Source organism: Falco cherrug, chromosome 1 (assembly GCF_023634085.1).
Source record: "Falco cherrug isolate bFalChe1 chromosome 1, bFalChe1.pri, whole genome shotgun sequence".
NCBI classification, from domain to species: domain Eukaryota; kingdom Metazoa; phylum Chordata; class Aves; order Falconiformes; family Falconidae; genus Falco; species Falco cherrug.
The window spans coordinates 20908689-20929252 of record NC_073697.1 but is presented as its reverse complement, the minus strand read 5'-3'; the positions used below and the strand labels follow the sequence as shown (position 1 = coordinate 20929252).

The window sequence follows — 20564 nt, the reverse complement described above, 5'->3', positions numbered from 1 at the left end:
CAGATGTTTAGAGCCATGGGAAAAAACCTGACTAATGAATATATAAGAAATTTTTTGCAACTGAGTGTTTCTCCAAAAGGACAGTTTCTTGACTATAAGGATATTTCTTTTCTGAAGATGGTCACTGCTTTTTTAAAATAATATTCTATTTTGGACAAATTATAACGCGTTTACCTTCTTGACTGTGGTCATGTTGTTGTTTCATATTTCCAAAGCTTTCTGTAGTTTCCACTGAATACAGGAAAACATCTGGGTTCAGAGAGAGGAATTTGCCCCAGTAGATGTTATAAAACACCTTGGTTTTTTTATTGGCACCTTTGGAAAAAAAGTATTTTAAAATCAGGTAGTCAAAACTACAGGAAACATGCAGGTAAAACACCTTAGAAGGAAATTAGATTTAACGTGGGTTTGGTTTTTTGTCAGCTGGTTTTTCCCCCCCATCCCGAGACTGGGCTTTGCAGATTTTTGCGTATGTTCTGTATGTATAAATGGAGGAGGTATTGGAGAACTTGTCAGCTGTAGAATGGCTGTTAATCTTTTAAAAATCTAGATTGGCTATTCAGATGTGAAAATAGATGTTCATACATCTTAAAAGGAGACTGGTTTGTACGTCAGAAACCAGTTACACTACATTTATTGGTAAGCTTCTTATGACCCATTGATAAGGATGTCAGTCTCCAGCTGAGCACAGTGCTTCTGTGTCCCCTATTTAGGTTTGCAAAGAACGTAGAGCCAAAATTCCCCATCAAGTCTGCGTCTGGTTTTAACCATGCATGGATAGCCTGTCAGCAGAGGAAAAAATAACACATCTATTTTTAAGTTAGCTGGAATTCTGAAGGCACAAATCACCTGGTATTGCTGAGCAGCTTTGGCTGAATGTGTGCCCTGGTCACAGCAGGGAAGCTGCTTATTAACCTTTGCTGCCGCCTCCTGACCGGTCGGTGGTGATGCCTCTCAGAAGGGCTGAATGTGCTAAATTCCTTAGGAGTTTGGCCTAGAGTAGAGAAAAAAGTATTAAAATTTGTAATCTTTACATCAGCTCGTTTGGGGAATTTAAGAGCAGTTGTAGGGGTGATTAATTTGTGATTTTTTTTTTTTTTTTTAAGTAGATGTGCTCTTGTAAAAAAGTCGATACAGTCAAAGTCTGAAAGGTAAAACCAGTAGCTTCAGACACTGTGAATCTAGCAGATTATTTCACTAATTCATTCCTAGCACTGTGTCCTGACGTTGGGACTGAGATTAAATACTGAATTGGAAATATTCACACGAAATAACGTGTCAGAGCCTGTAGGGTTCCCCCCCCCCCAGTAAAGCGATTTACACTTCATTAAAATCTGTAGCAGAATGAAATGTTTTCTGTTTGAAAAATTACCTCAGTGTTAGTTAGCTCTGATGCCATCACCCACTGGAGTGATTTTGTGCTGTCACGTTAATTACTTGTCCCTTGCCAGTGTTACATGGGCTCATTCAGTAACATTGTTTTCCTGTAAGTATTCTTTCTAAGGTTGTGGTATTGTTTATCCTGCTGGAATAGCAAGCTCTTTTTATTTTTTTTTCTTTTTTCCTGTGGAGGATTAGAAGAGGGCTATACGAGGGCTTTTTTCTCTTGTTCTATATGCCATTTTAGTCTCTACAACCTGTGTTCTTTGTCACAGTCTTTAGTCTTCATCAATTAAAGGTAAGGCAGATATTGACCCTCAAAACAAGTTTCAACCAATGTTTTTAGTTTAGTTCTTTTCTCTTGTAGGGTCTTTTGTATGTTCAGGAGTCAGAAGTTCCAAGATTTTATTTAAACTTGGGGAAACAACAAGTTAATAAAAAACTATTTTATCTTGGTAAGATTACATAAGTTAAGAATAGATACAAGATTTTTGTAGCTTTTGTTGATGGGAGTATGGAACAGCCAATGTTATCTCATTGGGGAATTCTCTTAAGTTAGTACTGTCTACTGAACATGAGATGAATCTCCTAGAAATCAGGCAATACATGTTGCCTTTTTTAAATTTAATTCCTGGGGTTTTTTTCTGAAATAGGCATAGTAGGTATACAAACGTAGTCTATACATACACACAGTAAGACTTTGAGTGGCTTCAGAGCAGGTGAGTGATGATAATGGGCCAATCATTGCATTAATCTAATATCTCTCTCCAAACAAATAGACCATTGCTTGTCACTTGCCAAGAGAGTGTTTTATTCTAGATGGTGTCGGCATGGATGCTTCAATGCCTCCTTTATTTACTGTTAACTAGGAGCTGCATTGTTCAGAAATTCTGTATTTTTAGAGAATTATTCTTTGCTTGTGAATAAAAGGAGATTCTAGAGTGTGGTTTGTAATAGTGCTGGTCCAGGCACCCTTGTGTTTTTTAAGGCACGTGACAGAGTGCTCTCTGTCTGCTCAGCATCTCTCTGAACTGTACGGTTTGCTGTAAGTTTTTAAATCTGTTTGAAAGAATGCATAATGTGTTTCTTTAAAAAACAAACCAAATCCACAAACAATAACAATAAAAAACGAAAACGCCCATGAATCCCTACAGTATTCATCCCATTTACTTATTACATTATGTGACATTTACAGAAATCATAGTTTTTATTTGGTAATTTAAATTACTTTGGATGTTTGAATAAACGTGCTTTTATAGAAAGCTGCTCTTGAAAATGTGTTTTTAATTAGATGAAAGGTTAAAATGATCTTGGAAGTATGTCTACAGGATTTAAAAATTGTGGTAATTACCTATTTTCTGATAATATTAAAAAAAAAAAAAAGAGTATTTCCTCCAGATAATTTTGCATGAATGTAAGATCTGAGCTGTTACAGGTTGTCTTCAAAGTAGTCATTTTGACCAATTCCTTTCAAGATTTGACATTAATTGTCCTGTTGTGCTGTTTTATTTGTTTTTGTAACCTCTGAGGAATTACCAAGGAAGAGTTGGACTGTATTTTTGCTTATTTTGACAAAAATTCTTTTCTCCCCCCAGACTTGAGGAAAGACCAGCTCAGTTCAGAAGTTAACTACAGACCTCATCTTAATTTCCCGGCGGAATTACATTTGCAGGTGCCCAGTCCTTCAGTAAAGAGGTAACTAATACTGGCATTAATTTACTATGTAACAGTTTAAGAAATACTGAATGCCATTATATGATAGTAATCAATATTAAGCGTGCAGAAGTTAAGGTACTGAATATTCTTGGCAGACAGTGCCTTTTGTATTTTACATAATTGATAGGGCGAAATGCTCTCTGTCTTTGATTTTGATGCTATCAGTGGAACAAAGTAGCTTACATAGTTTTAAACCATCTTACCAGGGTTTTAATATTTTTCTGTTTTGAATTTATATACTGCAACAGGCAGTGATTAAAAGATTTGTATTTAGCACAGTAACCCTATAAAGTTTTAAGTTTGGCAGATGGGAGAAAACCTAACTTCTGTTTAGAAGCTGCTGCCATACACCTGTTGTTTCTAGTTTGAACTGTGAGTGCTCAGTACCTCCCTTAAAATTAAGAACCTAACTACAAATTTAGCACCCAAAAATAAAATCTAGTATTTGAAAAGTGGATGTATCAGACTGAGCCACAGGTGTGCTTGGAAGAGAGCAGACGTCATGTTTGACATAGTCCTGAATGTTGAAGGAATTTGTCTTACCTTACAGATAATCTCTTGCAGAATTTTGGGGGGACACTTCACATTTTAATTGAAAGAAACCTTGGAGTGATTCAATACTTTTATTTTAAAGATTTTAAGACTTTTAATCAAATGGCTGTATGTTAAGCAGATCCTAGTTGTTCAGTCAGTTTGAATATTTAAGCACTGTTACCAAGGCTGTCTCTTGGGAAAAAAAATTAAAAATCTTGGGTTGTTTGAGCTTTTTCTTATGTTTTTATCGATACTGACATCCTGTATGGTTTTGTACTTTTTAGAGCTGAAATATCTGAGACCAATAGGAAACTATTCCCATCATCAGCTCTACAGCCAGTTCTTAAAGACATTGTCAAGTCAGAACCTAGGAGCAAGGCAAATGAACAGAATGCTTCAGAGTGGCTTAATCCAGACAAATTTGAGAAGGTGAATGTGCCGGTATATTGTGCTGATGGTGTATCCCATCCCTATACGGAAAATGTCTGTGGAAGGAAGCTGATCAACAATGACTTTCACTCCTCTTCCCAGCTGCAGTCTCATCACACAAAAACGTTTGGTCCCAAGGTGGGGTTGTCACCTTGTGTGCCACAAAATCTGTCAGAAAGGCCCATGGTGCTTCCCCCTGCCGGTGAGCATGCCGGGCACCCGCTCCGAAGGGCAGATGCTCTTTGGGTGCCTGAAGCAGTGTACCAGAATCTTCCTCCCCCTTTACCGCCGAAGAAATATGCTCTGAATACTTCACCAGGATCAGAAAATAGCTCGGCAGCTGACGTAAAATCGATGGAAGTGTTGCAAAATAATCCTTTAAGGCAAACGGGTACACCTTTAAAATCCACAGCAGAAGCAAGCGTACTTACAAACGAACAAAGGCTTAAAGAACCATTTCCAGGGAATGAACTGTTTGTTCATAAACCGGATTCTCCACCCCGCTTACCAGTTAATGACTTTTGGACTGTGTCCGAAAACTTTTTAAAGAAAGGATCTCGTCATACGGGACCAAGTGCTAGCTATGTGGACGGCAATGATAGCGTATCCCTAACGACTTATTTTTCAGTAGATAGTTGTATGACCGACACATACAGAATGAAATATCATCAGAGACCCAAGCTGTATTTTACAGATAGCGGAAGCTTTCACAAAGAAAAGCATCCTCCACCAGCTGGAGCAGAACTGAGTGCTACGTACCATGCTACTCTTGAGCCCAGGCGTCCCACATCTGAGCAAAGGTACAAGGCAAATGCAGAAGGCATACACTGCAGTAGATAGATTCGTGTTAAAAAAATAAATCTGGATCTGACTTTTGTATTTTTTGTAGTCTGCAAGTGGGCACAAACCTTGAATCTCTGTGTGAGGTGGGTACAACTAGGTACCCAGTCGACTATGCTTCGGAGTTACAACTGTTTAAATGAATATGCAAATAGAGGTGAGAAGAGGAGAAGAGGTGCTAAACTTCTGGTTCTTTGATTTGTTATTCTAGTTGCCTTAATGCTAACCTCTGTTACTCAGCTTGTCTTCTACAGTTTGTATTAAAAATGGTCCCTTTGGGTGTATGCATCTTACAGCAGTGGGATCAGCCAGATGTTACTAATTTTGTAAGATTTACTTAGCTGCAGTTTAAAAAGCATTCCTTCAGAATGTGGTCACAACATATTTAGACTAACAACAGAAATAAACATACTACCATACAGAATGCAGTAAATGTAGCTATAATAGAGCAGTATTTGTCCTGATAGGAAGCAGGAGGTGACGTGGATTTTTTTCAGCTGACTTCTCCGAGTCTGTGCTTTCACAAACCTTAAAGTGTCTTTAATACAAGTTTACCCAGAGAATTTCTAACTTTTTATTTGAAAAGCCTTAATAATAATAATAATTCTTTAAAAACTGTTCTGGTTTGCAAGTGTTAAATAAGTTTTTCAAAGGGAGTTCAAGTAAACTGCAGTAAGAGACTGTCCTATTAATATACCTGCTGTTAGTGTACATTTTTAAATGCATTTATCAGATTTGTTCACCCTATAAGCTATATACTTTAACTTATTAACCTTAACCCCATAAGCTACAGATACAGCTGAATAGGATGCTAATTTTGAAATAGTTATCATGGAACTACGAAAGATTAATTTTATGAGGTTTTTTTAGATATATTTACTACTTATGTTCAGTTCTGATTTATTCTACAATTGCATGCAAAGTCAATGCTGCTATTTATTGAATTTCCTATTTTTTCAGTTTGACATTTTGAGGAATGTTTAATGGGGATCAGTCATTTGATTTTACTGACCTTTTTTTCTATTCAGAGCAGTCCTACACGTGGATATGTTCTGTCTCTGAGCAAATCGGGCTGACTGAACCTGCAGCCGTTCAGGCTGTTGGTGGCTGAAAGGGCTCGAAGAGAAGAGGTTCCTCTCTCTGCTCTGGCACTCAGCCCTGCAGTTTTGGCAGCTCTGGCATCTACGTGTCTTTTGTTAACCTGACTTATTTCAGTAACAAAGAGGAGGATTTATGTGGCTTTTATTTGGTGAATTAGTTCTGTGCACTGGTGTGTTTAGTGAGTGCTGAGGCCCAGCACATGGCCCAGTGAGGACGGCTGGGGAGGAAAGAAGGGTGGACAGGATTTCACTCTCAACAGCAGCCCCGAGCATTTGAAACAACTCACTGTGATTTGCAGTGTCAGAGGCAGGGGCCGAGAGTTCTATTTCAGTCTTACCATAACACTGAACGACGTATAATTTGGATCTAATGTCAGCAAAGCATGACACAATCCAAAAAGGCTAAATTTTACTGTTATCCATATTAAGAGTGTTAACTTAGGGTGCTGCTGATATACATCTAAACATCAATGCCTTTTAATTATGAAAATAATGCAAGACAGTTAAATATGCATCAGACACTCTTACTTATACTTGCACTGTTAGTCAGAAAGGCTTTTTTATGTTTATAAACCATATGTATTTTAGTGCTTCAACCAAATGTTGGCAATTGTTTAGCACAATTATCCAAGGTATACATTTAAACAGTAGTTTTGGTTATTCTGTGTCAAGGTCGGGGGGGTTGTGTTTTTAAAATTACATGTAACTTACAGTAGAACTGGAACACGATATATGCAACAAACCAGGTATCTCAGATTAATCTTATTTCTACGTTCTTGATCAAAACTTGTAGCACTTGGGGAAAAAGAAAAGATTACATCAAGAATTTGTAGTGCAAATAATTATTTGTGTTTAGGTATGGCTGCTGGTAAACAGCAACTTTAAAAAAATTATCCTTTTATAAGAAAATCAGTTGAATACAGAAGAATCTTGAGAATGTAAGAACTTGGAAGATTCCCAACTAATATTTTTGAGAGAGGTTTCAGAACCTGTAAATTAAAACTTTTCATCTAGCAATGCTACGTTATATACATAGCCAGTTAAGGAAAACTCTTCTAATACTTGTGTAAAAACAAAGATTATTGGAATTTGTAAATAATGTATAATTTGTAAAATGTTTTGCAAAAATCTTGTATTTAAAATGACAGTATTTTTATGTATGAATAGCACAGCAACAACTGTGAATGATGTTAGAACACTTATTTTTAAACATGTATAGCAATGTTCATACTTCTGTACAACAAGCAATATGAATGCCTATTACTGATACCAATGAATATGGCTTCCAGTAAGCACAACTGGTAAACTTATTTCTAAAGTAGCTGTGGTAATTTAGATGTACTTCAGTCTCCTTGCTTTGCTTGAAACAATCTTACCAGACAACTTTCTATGTGACCCATGTTTACTGGGTATTTAATTATAGTAAATAGACAGCTAATTGAGGCACCTTTGTTTTTATATTTGACTCTGCACTCCATGTATTTACGTACATAATATTTGCTAATATGTGATAACTTGTTTTAACTTACCTAGGGTGCCTATTTATATTTTTATAAATGTCCCTTTCTGGCTATAGATTTGTATAAGAGCCTAGACCATTTTTGTAACAGTGAAGACATTAACAAGTCTTGTAATTAATATATTTTTAAGTCTTTAGAATTATTTTCTTGCAAAGTTCTGCTTGTTCAAACTATCAGATAAAAAATTAAAATATCTTTGTCGTCTTTTTGTACTCTTCAGAACTACATTTTTAAAGGCACTTTTTTTTTAGGAAAACGTAAAGTGACATATAATAGTGCTACTACTGGTTGAAAGTTTTGCAGAGATGTGGTTTGGGTTACCTTTTTTGAACAGTGACATTCATCCTCTGAAGTATGTTTATCTATTAAATCTAGGTTTCTAAATACCTATAAAATGCATAAAGCAATCTTAATACCATAATCCTGCAGCTGTGATAACTGCTTGATTAGTTACATAAGCCTTCTACCTTGCTACCTTTGCTGTTATTACTGTTAAGTGAAATTTGCCTTGATGTATGGATTCACATGCATGAAACAGCTTGAGTACAATGCATCACAAGCCTGTGCATTTGTTAGCTTTAAGTATTTTCAAGCACAACCTTATGCATCAGATCTGACTACAGGAGAAAGCTAAATACTAGAAGAGTACTTGAAACTTTTTTACTTTCTGAAGGCGAGTAAGGCTTCTCACCTGTTTTCCTTGCCAAAAGAGAAATGGAACATATTACAGTGCTTCCCTGGTAGACTGTTCCCTTGAGATTTCCCTGGTGAAAACATGGGGTGGGGGTGAAGTAGTAAACTTGTCTTTTAGTAGCTTCATTTGAAGAACTGGAAAACCTTTTTTTCTATTTGTAAGACTTGCAATCACAGTTCAGTGCTCTTCTGCACCATGAGTCAAGAACTCTGAAACTGCTTATTTCACAGCCAAGATCATTAAGAACAGATGCCTGTACTTGCTGGCATTTAAGTGCAGATCTGACTCATAAAGCAAGCCCCTGTCAATGGCAGAATTGTCTTCAACAATGAAAGAAAAATAGAAAGCATGCACGTATGCTGACTTTAGCATCCCAAATGTTATTTGAGTGTAGCCTGTTTCCCTTTAAAGTGTTAGAAGATACTGAAACACTCTACACTTCAAATTCTCTGAAATCTAGTTATTTTATTTATTCCTGAAAAAAAACCACCCCAACAACCATGAATTGTACTTCTCAGAATTAGAAACTACTATGCACAAGGGAAAAATAAGAAAATGGAACCCCTGTCATCCATAGTTGGAAGACTGTCTTCTCTAAAGCCCAGTCAGCTGTTCCATGTACTTAGCTTCCTTTTCTCCCTCCTGAGAATGCAGAGACTCCTTGATTTAACACTGTTCTGAAAGTCTCCCTAGAGCAGGGCCTTCAAACTGCAGCCCGCAGGCCAGATATGGCCCCCCAGGGTCCTCAATCCAGCCCCTGGTATTTACAGAAACCCTCCCCACCTCCACCCTGCCAGGGGCTGGGGGGAATCAAGCAGCCGCAGATGACTGCCTGCCACTTAATGCGCCCCCTGTTTAAAAAGTTTGAGGACCCCTGCCCTAGAGGGAGACGGACAATTTTGATACAGCATGTGAAAGTTGAAACCTCTTACTTACCTGTTACTGTCTGCTTGGTCATCTGTGGCAGGTGCACGGAAAAAAGGGTACATCACCTGTAACCCACCAGCTAAAGAAGGCTGCGCTTGTAAGCTCACTCCTACAGTGCTTATTAGTGAGGAAAGCAGAACCTGTTCTATCTAAATCAGTAAGTGAGGACAGTATAAACAGTATAAACACTGTTGCTCTGCATAAAGGCTGGCATGTTTCAGAAAGCACTAACTGCTGAAGATAGGATCTCACACAGGCTATGGTGTAGAGAAAGGTGTAATAGAAAACCAAACAGTATCAAACCCTTGTGATTAACGCACAAAGTTACCGCTTTCCCAGCTGTGTATCATCGGTTGAGGGGAAAAGCTGACTTACAACTTCAATCTATGCAAGAGCTGGGTTTTTATTCTCAGCCACTCTAGTCTGTCCTTTTCAGTCTATTTTTATTCAAACAGTACATATCTTCACTTCCACTTAACAAACCTTTAGGCACTAATTACAAAAGCACAGTCAAGTTGTCTTACGTGACCTTTAAGGCACAGCTTAGAAAAAAAGTAACAGGGTACAGGTAAAAACCTGAACAGTAATACTTGTGATACAGCTACAGATACATTATGATACTAAGTATATATGTGCCTCTTGCATTCAGATGCAAGTCGAGTCTTGTTCCCGGCTGTTTATACTGCACAAATGTCCTCCTCTTCCACCGCCTGCTTGCATAAGGTGCATCCTGTGATTAGGTAGTAGCTCTAGGAGAACAGAAAGAGGCCGGTTACTTCTACAGTGTCGTACAGCTCTGCAGAAGATGCAGCGAACGCAAAAGAAGCATCAAACATACTTTCTGATTCAGGAAACGATATTTTTTTCTTAATAAAATAATCGAGCTGCTGGCTGTTTGGAATTAGTTTTGAATTTCTTCGGAGGCATCTGTGCTTCCCAGGCCTCCGGAGGCCAGGCTGCTGGAGCAAGGACAGCCGGAGCCGCCCGGCTACCGGCAGTGGGGCCTCGGCTCCCCCCATCCCCGGGCCGGGCCGAGCCACCCGCCGTCCCTTCTCCCCCGCTCGGCCCGGCGGAGGGTGGGGGCAGCCCGACCGAGAACCGCCCCCCCAGGCCCGCCACCGCCTCACCTGGGCCCGGCGCCCTCAGGGCAGCAAGTAGATGAAGACGAATAGCGCCAGGTCGAAGAGGACGAAGAGCCACAAGTCCAGCCAGTAGGACTGCCCCGACAGCGACAACGCCCGGCTCCGGCGGCGGCGGCTGCTGCTGCTGCCACCACCACCCGCCGCGGCGTCCCCGTCCTCCTCGCCCTCCTGCCGCCGCGCCACCGCCTCCATCTCCTCAGGCTCCGTGGGGGCGAGGGCGGCCCCCGCGCACGCACCACCGGCCCTTCCGCCTGGGGAGCCAATGAGAGCGCGGCGCACGTACTGCGGCCACGCCCTGCGGCGCGCGGCCGGCACCGCCCTCCTCTCCTCACGCCGCGCCCCGCCCCGCCCCGCCGGCCGTTGGCGGCCGTTAGGGGGCGCTGCCGCGGCCCCGTCGCCCCTGGGTGACGGCGCTGGCGCTCGGCCGCGTGCTCCAGGCGTGAGTGCCGCCCCCGCTCCCCGCTGAGGGGACACGGGACAGGGAGGGCGCTGGTGCCCCCCCGCCGGCGCTGGGCGCCGTGCCGCTCGGGGGGCGCGCTGTGAGGCGGCAGGAGCAGGGCGGCACAGGGTGCTGCTCCCCGGCGGCCCTCGGGGCGCTCGGCCCCCTGAGGCGGCGTGTGGGGAGGGGCAGGTGGGCAGTCCTGGCAGACCGGCCGCCCTTGTTCTCCTCAGCTGTGCTGGGGCTTTTGTGGCAATAAACATTCGCAGGTTGTCCCTTTTAACTCCTCGGACAGGAGATGATGGATGCCCTGGAAGAAGCTAAAAGACTGGGAAATCCTGTTGTGAAGAAGTTGAGGAAAACTGAAATGGTTTGAAGACACACTCCTATCCTTGAAGATTAGTTGGAGCTTGTACACCCTACATAAACGTGAAAAGGTCAGTGTAGATAGCGTATATCATGTGCTTTCTTCACAGGACACTCAGCTGCCTGAGAGGCGAGGCTGCACAGCCCGGCGCCATGCTCATAGTCGGGACGTGTGGCCTCAGCCCAGCCAGCTCAGTCACTGCTGCAGGCACTGTGGCTGTTATTGTGCTAGAAAAGTGACCAGAAACCTAGGAATATACTAAACAAAAACCTCCTCATGGTAGCTCCGACCCTAAGAGCAGTGGTGAATGGAGCCACATCCAGCTGGCGGCCGGGCACACGTGGTGTTCCCCAGGGCTCAGCACTGGGGCCGGTCCTGCTTAATATCTTTATTGATGATCTGGACAAGGGATCAAGTGCAATCAGTAAGTTTGCAGATGGCACCAGGTTGGGTGGGAGTGCTGATCTGCTGGAGGGCAGGAGGCTCTGCAGAGGGGTCTGGGCAGGCTGGATCCACGGGCCCAGGCCACTCGTATGAGGTTCCACAAGGCCGAGTGCCGGGTCCTGCCCTGGGGTCACACCGGCCCCACGCAGCGCTCCAGGCCGGGGCAGAGCGGCTGGGAAGTGCCTGGGGGGAAAGGGCCTGGGGGTGCTGGTGGGCAGCCAGCTGGGCAGGAGCCAGCACCGTGCCCAGGTGGCCAGGAGGGCCAGCAGCATCCCGGCTTGTGTCAGCAACAGCGTGGCCAGCGGGACCAGGGCAGTGACCCGCACTGGGCACTGGTGAGGCCACACCTTGTTTCCCATGTTCAGTTTTGGGCCTCTCACTGCAAAAGGGCTATAGAGGTGCTGGAGCATGTCTAGAGAAGAGCAGCAGAGCTAGTGAAGGGTCTAGAGAACATGTCTTACAGAGCAGCTGAGGTAACTGGGGGTGTTTAGTCTGCAGAAAAGGAGAAGGCTCATTGGGGACCTTAATGTTCTCTACAACTACCGGAAAGGAGTCTGTAGGCAGAGGGGAGTTGGTCTTTTCTCTCAGATAACAAGCAGCAGGACAAGAGAGAATGGCCTCAAGTTGCTCCGGAAGAGGTTTAGATTGGATATTAGGAAGAATTTCTTCGCATAAAGGGTAGTGAAGCATTGGACCAGGCTGGCCAGGGAGGTGGTGGAATCACCATCACTGGAGATGTTTAAAAAACGTGTAGATGCGGTGCTCAGGGATATGGTTTAGTGGTGGGCTTAGCCATGCTGTGTTAGCAGTTGGACTTCATGATCTCAGAGGTCTTTTCCAACCTAAATGATTCTATGATTCTGTTAAGCCTTTTTAGCTTCAAATTAAGACCAAAGGCAATCCTTGCTACAGAATGCAGAGCAGGTGTATCTGATCAGAGTTTCACTTCTCATAAGCATGCACTTGGAGGCAGCTATTCTCCTTAACAAGTTCTGTCGTAAGAAATACAGATGAACTTGAATTCATCTTTATATAGCAAGTCTCAGTTAAGCATAGGTGTGTTAGGTGAAGTACAGTAGAGCTTTGGGGGAAAAATATTGACAATACTTCCCCTTTAACTCTCGTACCTCTCTGTATTACCTCACTTGAGCAAAAGGAGCTGTGGATTGTAGGATTCCCCAAAGCAAACAATTTCCTATATGGTTGCAAAGTAATGTAATTCTGAAATTCCTGCCTAGGAAACAAAAGTCTTCCAGTCAAATTCAGTAGGCTCTCCCACTCACATTCTAATATAATGATCTAATTTGTTAGTTTACTGAAGCTGTATCCCTCTCCTCCATCCCTTTACTTGATCTTAGGTATTGGAGACTGAGTCTTTAAAAATTTTTCCTTATTTTTTAAGCACAGCTGCTGACCACATCTGTCTGCAGTATTTGGAGTTGTTCAATACTTTTGCACTTTTATCTTTTTCTTCTTTTTTAAAAAATGAATAATTACCAGATTACTTTTCATTTTGTCTGTCATCCAGAATGAACTAAAATAATTTCTCAAATACTTCACAAAAAAAATACCCTACTGCTTATTATAGCCAATCAATCAAAGAAATCTGGTAACCTACATCAAAATAGCCATTGATCAGGGTGTTACTGAGCGGGATGTGGCAGAGGTAAGTGCACTGATACCAGGTGTGGGCTAGAGTTCGACTTTCTGAACCAGAAGGGTGCAAGACTGAAGGGGTCAGCATACTCTGGGAAGAAAGAGGGAACATATCCAGAAACTTAATACAGCTTTCATTCCAGACAGTAAAGTCTCTAAAAGAAATAAAATGGCATTCTCTAATTTCCTGAAACCTTTGACGTGTAATTGTTAATATACTTCATTGCAATTTAGAAGTGATAATGACATGAAGCTGATAATGAAGGTCAAACTCTGTAACAGCACTTCAATGATTAGGGCTTCTGTCATACAGATTACACAGCTATTTCGGTGCCTATAGCCTAACTGAAAGAATCTGTCAAATAGGTTACTGCAAGCCATTATTCTTTATCCCTCTCTCTTTTAAAGGCTTTAGTGTCTAAACAGAATAGCATAGACAGAATTTTGTAATAGTATTTCCAGATTTTACAGTGGTGTTTTTGTTTGGCGTTTTAAGTTTTTCATACCTTCGCTTTTCAGTTTTGTATCTCTCTGAAAACTGGAAGACTGTTTAAGATGGTATTCTCTTCGTTGAGATAGATAAGCGATATATGTACCCACTGAATGATGGCTATGTACAAAATATCTACACTGGAAGTTGCATACAATCAATATCTGGAAGAGGAAATGCAAATTCATAAAGAAGGGTCATCCCTCCTACTCCCAACCTGGGTACTCTTTTTACGTCATGAGAGCATTTTGGCAGTAGAGGGAGCTACGAGATGCTGAAGACCACAAAAATACAGGCTAAAGGGGAGACGGTTATAAAAATAAGGGGGGAAATGGTTTTATGTTTTATTCGTTTATGGCCAGCAAAAGGGCAGTCAAGAAGAGCCAACACAGGGGAGTTAATTTTGCGAGGTATTTTTAAAACCCGTTAAAATAATAATGTAAATGTACCCTTTCAGAAATGATATTTGAAACAGGACCTGTAACAAACAGCATGTGTACAGCCATATGGCAGGAGATTATCTAGCTGCTTACCGTCGTCAGGGAATTGTGTGATGAAATGCATGAGACTTTACAGATATGGCTGCACTTGTATCTTGTGTGAAACCTCCGGGCTGTCCTCAGGCCCACGTGGTATTATGAACTTTTAGCAAAGGTTTACATGAATCAGTCGTTTTCTAACTACGGCAGCAAAAGCATGGGCACAGAAAGCTCAGAAGCCAAAAAAAAAAGAGCTTGGGGCGTATTTGCTGAAGGACAAGAGTGCTGGCAGCAGCCAGGTTTGTTCTGCTGATGGGTCAGAAAGTGTCCATGGCTGGGAAGCAGGCTGCCCCATAGACGTGGGGACAGGAGTAGGTGACCACCAAGAGGCAGGCATAGTTAGACACAGCAGATCTTAACTAGTGCTGACCCTCGAGAGGCACTTTTACCGGAACCCTTAGGAAATGGCGTAACTCAAGGGAGTTGAGGCTGGGTTGAAAAGAGCACTTACAGACTGGACAACATGAGCAGAAGGTGGTGCATGTTGTCACCCATCAGAAACACCAGTGTTTGAAGTCAACATAGTCTGAAATCATTCTTTATCCTCTTAAGATGCCTTCAATGTTTTCCTTCATGTTCTGAAAGAAACTCACTCAGAGCCTGCTAATGCTTTTCCTGACACAGAATAATTTGAACCCCTAATAAATTGGAACACCTCAAAATCTGCATCTTTCAAAGCATGATCATGCTTTCAGAAACAAAGACAATGTAATTACTTTATGTGAAATATCTGTATATCATCAGTACATGCTTTATATTGTTCCTATTGATATGAGCAAGGTATCGATGTGATATCATTTAAGTCATCCAAGTGAGCTGTATTATCACAGCATATTTTGCATTTATTCCATATTTATATTTACATAGAATAGTCTCAGAGACTTGGGTGTTGCCAGGTTTCTTTTAGGTCTTGCCATCCTTAATAAACACAATATTCAATACAGAGAAACCATTCATCAATATAAATATTATGGTAAGGAAACCAAGTTGCCATTTGAGAAGCAGTGCAAAGAATATTTCAGTTCTGCTTATAGAAAATAGTTTCTGCAGCCTTTTACTGTATGGCACTTGGGTAGGACTTGGTACAAATAACATTTTAGCATTTGTATCAAATTGTATTTGGATTTTGTTTATTCAAGGCAAAACAGTAAACATAAGGAACCAGCCTGTGTTTTCAACAGGGCTAAGTAAATTGCAGTTTAAGAAGTGCCGTGAGTGGATAAAAAGAAAAAAACAAAACAAATGCAGAGCGCATGTAGAAAACCGGTCTTTTTTCCACTGGATTTTGGTGCTGTTCTGACTGAAGTGCTTAGTCCCTTTTGAAGATTCTCTTGGCTTCAACTCCTTCATATGTGTAGGTCTGTTAGGAAATCAAGAAGAAAAATCAGTGGCTGCTATTACAGTTTCATTTCACGGGTGCTATTGAGAGATGGTCAATAACGATCTAACTCATTGTGACTGGTGGCTGTGTGGGGCCACGTTTCCAAGTCAGCACTTGGAAAGGAACATAAGGAAAGCAGACTGGTGTCCCTAGGCACCAATTCTCTGTGCAAACATTTGAACGACCATGGGACAGCTTTTGGGGGCCTCAGAAAAAAACCCAAAGTGTTGAACTACTGTATTCCCAATAACACTACTTAGCAAGAGTCCTCTGCATGACTGCTGTTCTTAGAAGTGTGAAGAAGCACCAAAGAGTTGGACTGTACATTTTTGATACCTTAAATCTCACACCTGTCCATAAGGTTGGTTTTTTGTTTTGTTTTTTTTTTAAAAATCTTTTAAGAAGCTTGGGACCTGCTAGCGATGAGGATCTTCAAGGGACCTGCTAGCGATGAGGATCTTCAAGCATTACAGTTCAGTTTCTGGCTTTACTGCAGAGCTGTGAAACATCTCCTGTGTGTCTCTGACTTACCCCTCTGTGTTGCTGCTCCCTGCCCAAACCCCAATCTCTGTTTTTAGAGGGTGTTTATCAGCCACTGGTAAGGCTTGGAAAAGGGCCTTCAGTCAGAACATACCTATACAGTGTCTGTCTACGTCTACTGTGTACAGCTTGTATTCAGAATGCATTGATAAGAATTTGTTCACATGGGTAGAAAAAGATAAAATCAGTTTGTGAGTTTTATTTTAAAGGTTTAAATTTGGATAGCTTACTCAACTTGAGAATTTTAACTAAATGAAGTTATTTGGCTTGAAGAAAATATTTCCTCCTTTCAGAAGAGCTGTTAAAAATTTTTCAGTTAATTATATTGTAAAGTAGCTAAGTGACTGCTTAACTCACCTGAACAAGTTCATCACCTACGACTTCTCTGTGTGCTGTGAGTATTTTTCCATTGTCTTTTCTAGTAAATTTTCCTACGAGTTTATTTCCTTCCATGTTCCAAGCACCCTATAATGGGAAAAAAAAATCCCAAATATTTTGCAATAGATAGGACACTGCATTGATTTAAAGACTGCAGAAATGCTTAGAAGTGAGAAGAGATTAAAACAGTGTAATAACGCTTTTTTGGACATTGATGGAAAGTTGTAAAAATGAAATTTTAATGAAAACATTGGGGTTTTTAATGGCATACTAGTCAACCTGGATTTTTTTTTTAATTATGCTGAGTACACTTTATTTCAATTAATTGTATCAACAGAGAAAAAGTAATTTCTTACAAATACTCAATGTGCAGTCTAGTGGTGTACTTGAGTATTCTCAGAAGTAAAATTGCAATCACCTGGATTTTGGCTGCATACTCTGGTTTTGGGGCACTCTATGGAACCTTGAGTATCATGGTACAGTACTGAACCAGTAACAGTTAATACTACCTTGTGGTTTTTTATATAAGCTGCAAGCATTCCTGAACCAGTCGCACTTTAGAAGTAAAATTTAAATTAAAAAATAGGAAGATAAGGCATTCATCTTGAAACTGTACTGCACAAAGCTATTATCATATCATAAATATATACTTATATAGAAAGTTTCTTACATTAAGCTCAGTCCCGTCAGCCAGACTGTAGTCAAAATTGACTCCCAGAGTGAATTCAATAACTATGGTACGGAAGTTGCTTGATTCTTTGACAGAAAATTTGTTTCCATCTTGTTGAATAGTGATCTTCAGGTTATCATGGGCTCCTAACTTTCTTTTCATCATGTTAACACCTAGAAATATCAGTTAACATCAATCAGAAAAAAAACCTCTAGAGCATCATACATGTCTCTTTTTAGTGACTTTTTATGTGGCCGAGTTTTTATTCCAGCATTCTTACCTGAATTTTTATTCTTCTTCACTTTTTGTTGAGGCCATATTCACCAGTAAAGATATAAGACAAACCACTGTCCAACTGGAATGGTTATGTCTATATGTACATAGTGCAGTTTGTACAAACTTAAGTATCAGGATGTTAAAATGGCTTGAATCATGTGTTTCTATAAAATTGAAGAATGATGATTTCCTCCCTGTGTTATTTTGAAACTAGTTTCATGTTACCAGAATAATATTCCTGCTATAGAATTCTGCTGAAAGTTTCTCATTCAAATTTTCCGAGCCTTTAGACTTAGAGAGTCTTTCCTTTGCTGAAATAAATCTGCTGGAATTTGTCAAGTTGTTTAAGATTAACATAATGTAATTAAAATCAGAACATTTCCCAGTATCTTTCCCCCCCTCTGTGGAATCTTTTGAAAATAAATGCAGTACGCTGTGCAAGGGCAGAGCAGCAAACAGCAGGAGAGGCTAGTCAGAAGGTGGGTCACAGACAGCTCAAGTTTGTATTCAGCCATTGTGGTATTATTATTCTTGTAGAAGCCATTAGAAAAGCAAGACTTACCCATCGCCTCCATGAACTTTTCATAGTTTTCATTCTTGTCTATTTTCCAGCTACCATTAAATGCCATGTTTCTGTCTGTAGGAGGACTGTTCTGAAGTAAGGTATCTTTGCAAAGAGAATTTATGTACTGGCTTATCTTGAAAGTAATTTACAGGATGATGTGGCTGACTAAAGCTCAACTGATGCACTGATCTTTTCAAGGAGAAGTTTACTCTAGTTCAATCAAACTTCCAATCATGACCACAAGGTTTGCTGAATCTCTCCCTTATTGCCTGACAGTATCTTTATTGCTCATCTTCATAAAGGATTGCTAAACCATTCATTGTATTTGGCGTATTTGAGTTGTACTCAAAATCAGCTATCTAGTGAAAGCAGTAATTAGAGTAAGAAAATTACTCAACATTTTCCATCTCTGTTGTATCTTCATGCTTGTAGGAGAGTCTTGATGCAACTGGAGGAAATATATTTACCCAACAAACCAAACACAATTATCTACTTTGTTATAATTTGGTAGAGATCTGTTCTGCTCAACATAAGCATGGGGCAGAGGATTTACTGAATGTCTGCAGATTGTTTCAGAAAACTGTCCACTTGCTTCTGGTCTAGTGCTGAGCTATGAAAATTGGGATGATAGTCATGGGCTCACTCTATAGTTTAAATTCTGAGCATTTCCTATGAATTTTCTTCATTATAACACATTCAGTGACTGTGATGTGCACCTAATCCGTTCCTGCACCAGAAAAAGATGTGCAGCTAAGGAAGTTTACCTGATGTGGTTGATTTCCAGAGGTCCCAGATTTTGTCTGTTCAACAATAATACAGGACATGAGTCTTCCCTGACTTAGCTGCTTCTTCCCTTACTCCTGTTCCCTTCTAACTGCTGCTACTTGAACCTGAGCAAATCTATTGACCCAGCTTTTGTCTTTACCAAGTTTAGGGTGATATAATTATTCTGTTCACACGGATGGTACCAGCTCTGCTATCTGTTAGGTTCAAAATGTAAATGTAAATCCTGAACGCCGACTTGGATTTTGCTTAGTGCACAGGTGATGGGTTATTCTCTACTTAGCAAATTTTAGCAGCGTCTCATGTTTTCATAATCTTGTACATCTGTGGATTGCAGCCTGGAACAAGAGGTTTTACTGAAGTGTGACTGTAAATTTAGAACTTTGCTACCGATACCAGAACAGTGTGGCTTTTCACTCCGGGCAGCTTCATTTTGAAATCAATAGTAATCTGTCTGACAGACCAGGGAGGAAAAATAGCTCAACAAGTATTTCTCACTGGATGAAAAGAAGGAGGAAAAAAAATGAGTCTGTAGGTTCATATTGTTGCAGGTGATGTAGGGAAAGGTGCTGGATTTGCAGTTAAAACAGGCTGCTAGAAGCTGACCATGCGTTAGAGTTAAAATTGTTTTTCCAGACCCTGTGGTCTTTTGAAAGATGGGATTTGGTGCAAGCCAGTCTGTTGTAGCTGTGAACACCTCATGTTCCAACTACAGCTATTTCAGTTCAAGATGACTGTCCCAGCAGTAATTTGCAGAGGTTATCTCAGATCTGCCAACAGAGCTCCTTTTATGAGTGTTTCATAATTCGTTCCACTTGAAGTGAGCCACATCCTCTTTCTTACCCAGCAGATGCTGCAAACCTGGGGGTCTTGCCTAAATTGCATGGGGAGGAGGGGGGAACATGAAGAATCTCGTTTGCCAAATGAATGGTTGCTGTGAGGCTGCAGTACGCCTACCATGGGGCCATGCTGGACGTGCTGGAGCACTAACCTGGTGAGCCAGTGCGGCTGGAGCTGGGAGAGAGCAGGAGCCCACAGCCATGTGGTCCCTTGTCTGTGTGGGCAGGGTCACCTGCAAGAGACGAGGGTTGAGGTTGTGGACACATCCTCTTCAGGCTGCAGCTTGTCCTCTTGTCTTCCACTGGTACTGCTGCTGTCATTCACCTTCCTCAAAGCCATGTCTTCCATCTCAGAAATGCCTTTTTCCCCCTAAGGCTAGGAAGAAACAAAGCCTGCCGCTCTTCCTATAGTAGCTGCTTGTTCTTTCCTCTTCCTGCCTCTTATATTTCTGCCTTGCCTGCCAGATGGAAGGTGTCCAGGCTGTTTACTCTTAATGGCAGTGAGGGAAGTACCTCACAATACCTATTTGCCACCACCATTTGGGTTTCATTATGTAGTTTGTACAGGCAGTTTTTTCTCACCTTGACTTACATAAAAGTTCTAAAACTTTGCAAAGAAGTAGGCATAATTTTGGTAGGGAAAATATCCTGTCTCTATATAAATATTACAACTCCAGAATTAACATCTTTGGTGGAGGATGAAATGGAAATACTGTGTCTCACTGTGAACTAGAGCATTGCCAGGTACAGGGCAATTTGACTTGGGGAAGAACATAAATGTTAGGCCCTGTAATTGGAACTGGGTAAAAATCGGCCAGCTACACACTGGAAGATGAGTAGTTGTGTTAGCATGGTGCTGCACATCTGAACTCAGGGTCTCAAAAAGTGTTGTGGCCTGTGCCCAGTGCTGTGCTA

General features: G+C 41.1%; 2 protein-coding genes and 1 long non-coding RNA gene across 7 annotated transcripts in view; 1 reads left to right on the top strand and 2 right to left on the bottom strand.

The window, feature by feature from the left end:
- USP53 (ubiquitin specific peptidase 53) overlaps positions 1 to 7714 on the top strand; it is a 40603-nt gene extending 32889 nt beyond the window's left edge. For all 4 annotated transcript variants that reach the window (XM_055710786.1, XM_055710771.1, XM_055710764.1 and 1 more), the window contains 2 exons: positions 2976 to 3075; positions 3915 to 7714. In XM_055710786.1, the coding sequence (XP_055566761.1) occupies positions 2976 to 3075; positions 3915 to 4899 (1085 nt within the window). In that variant the 3' untranslated portion in view covers positions 4900 to 7714. The remainder of the gene's footprint in view (positions 1 to 2975; positions 3076 to 3914) is intronic.
- Positions 4299 to 10533, bottom strand: LOC114014292 (uncharacterized). 2 transcript variants are annotated; one of them, XR_008732314.1, is made up of 4 exons: positions 10268 to 10533; positions 9150 to 9889; positions 4819 to 4886; positions 4299 to 4435 (listed from the first exon to the last, which is right to left on the bottom strand). It is a non-coding gene; the product is annotated as an uncharacterized LOC114014292 (long non-coding RNA). The 2 variants fall into 2 exon arrangements; XR_008732316.1 differs by lacking the exon at positions 4819 to 4886 and having other exon boundaries at positions 4421 to 4435; positions 10268 to 10532.
- Positions 10534 to 14695: 4162 nt separating this feature from the next.
- FABP2 (fatty acid binding protein 2) lies at positions 14696 to 19294 on the bottom strand. The gene is made up of 4 exons (XM_005433765.3): positions 18025 to 19294; positions 17187 to 17359; positions 16496 to 16603; positions 14696 to 15577 (listed from the first exon to the last, which is right to left on the bottom strand). The coding sequence occupies exons 1-4, from the start codon at positions 18089 to 18091 to the stop codon at positions 15527 to 15529; spliced, it is 399 nt and encodes a 132-aa protein (XP_005433822.1). The 5' UTR covers positions 18092 to 19294; the 3' UTR covers positions 14696 to 15526.
- Between the last annotated feature and the right edge of the window lie 1270 nt (positions 19295 to 20564).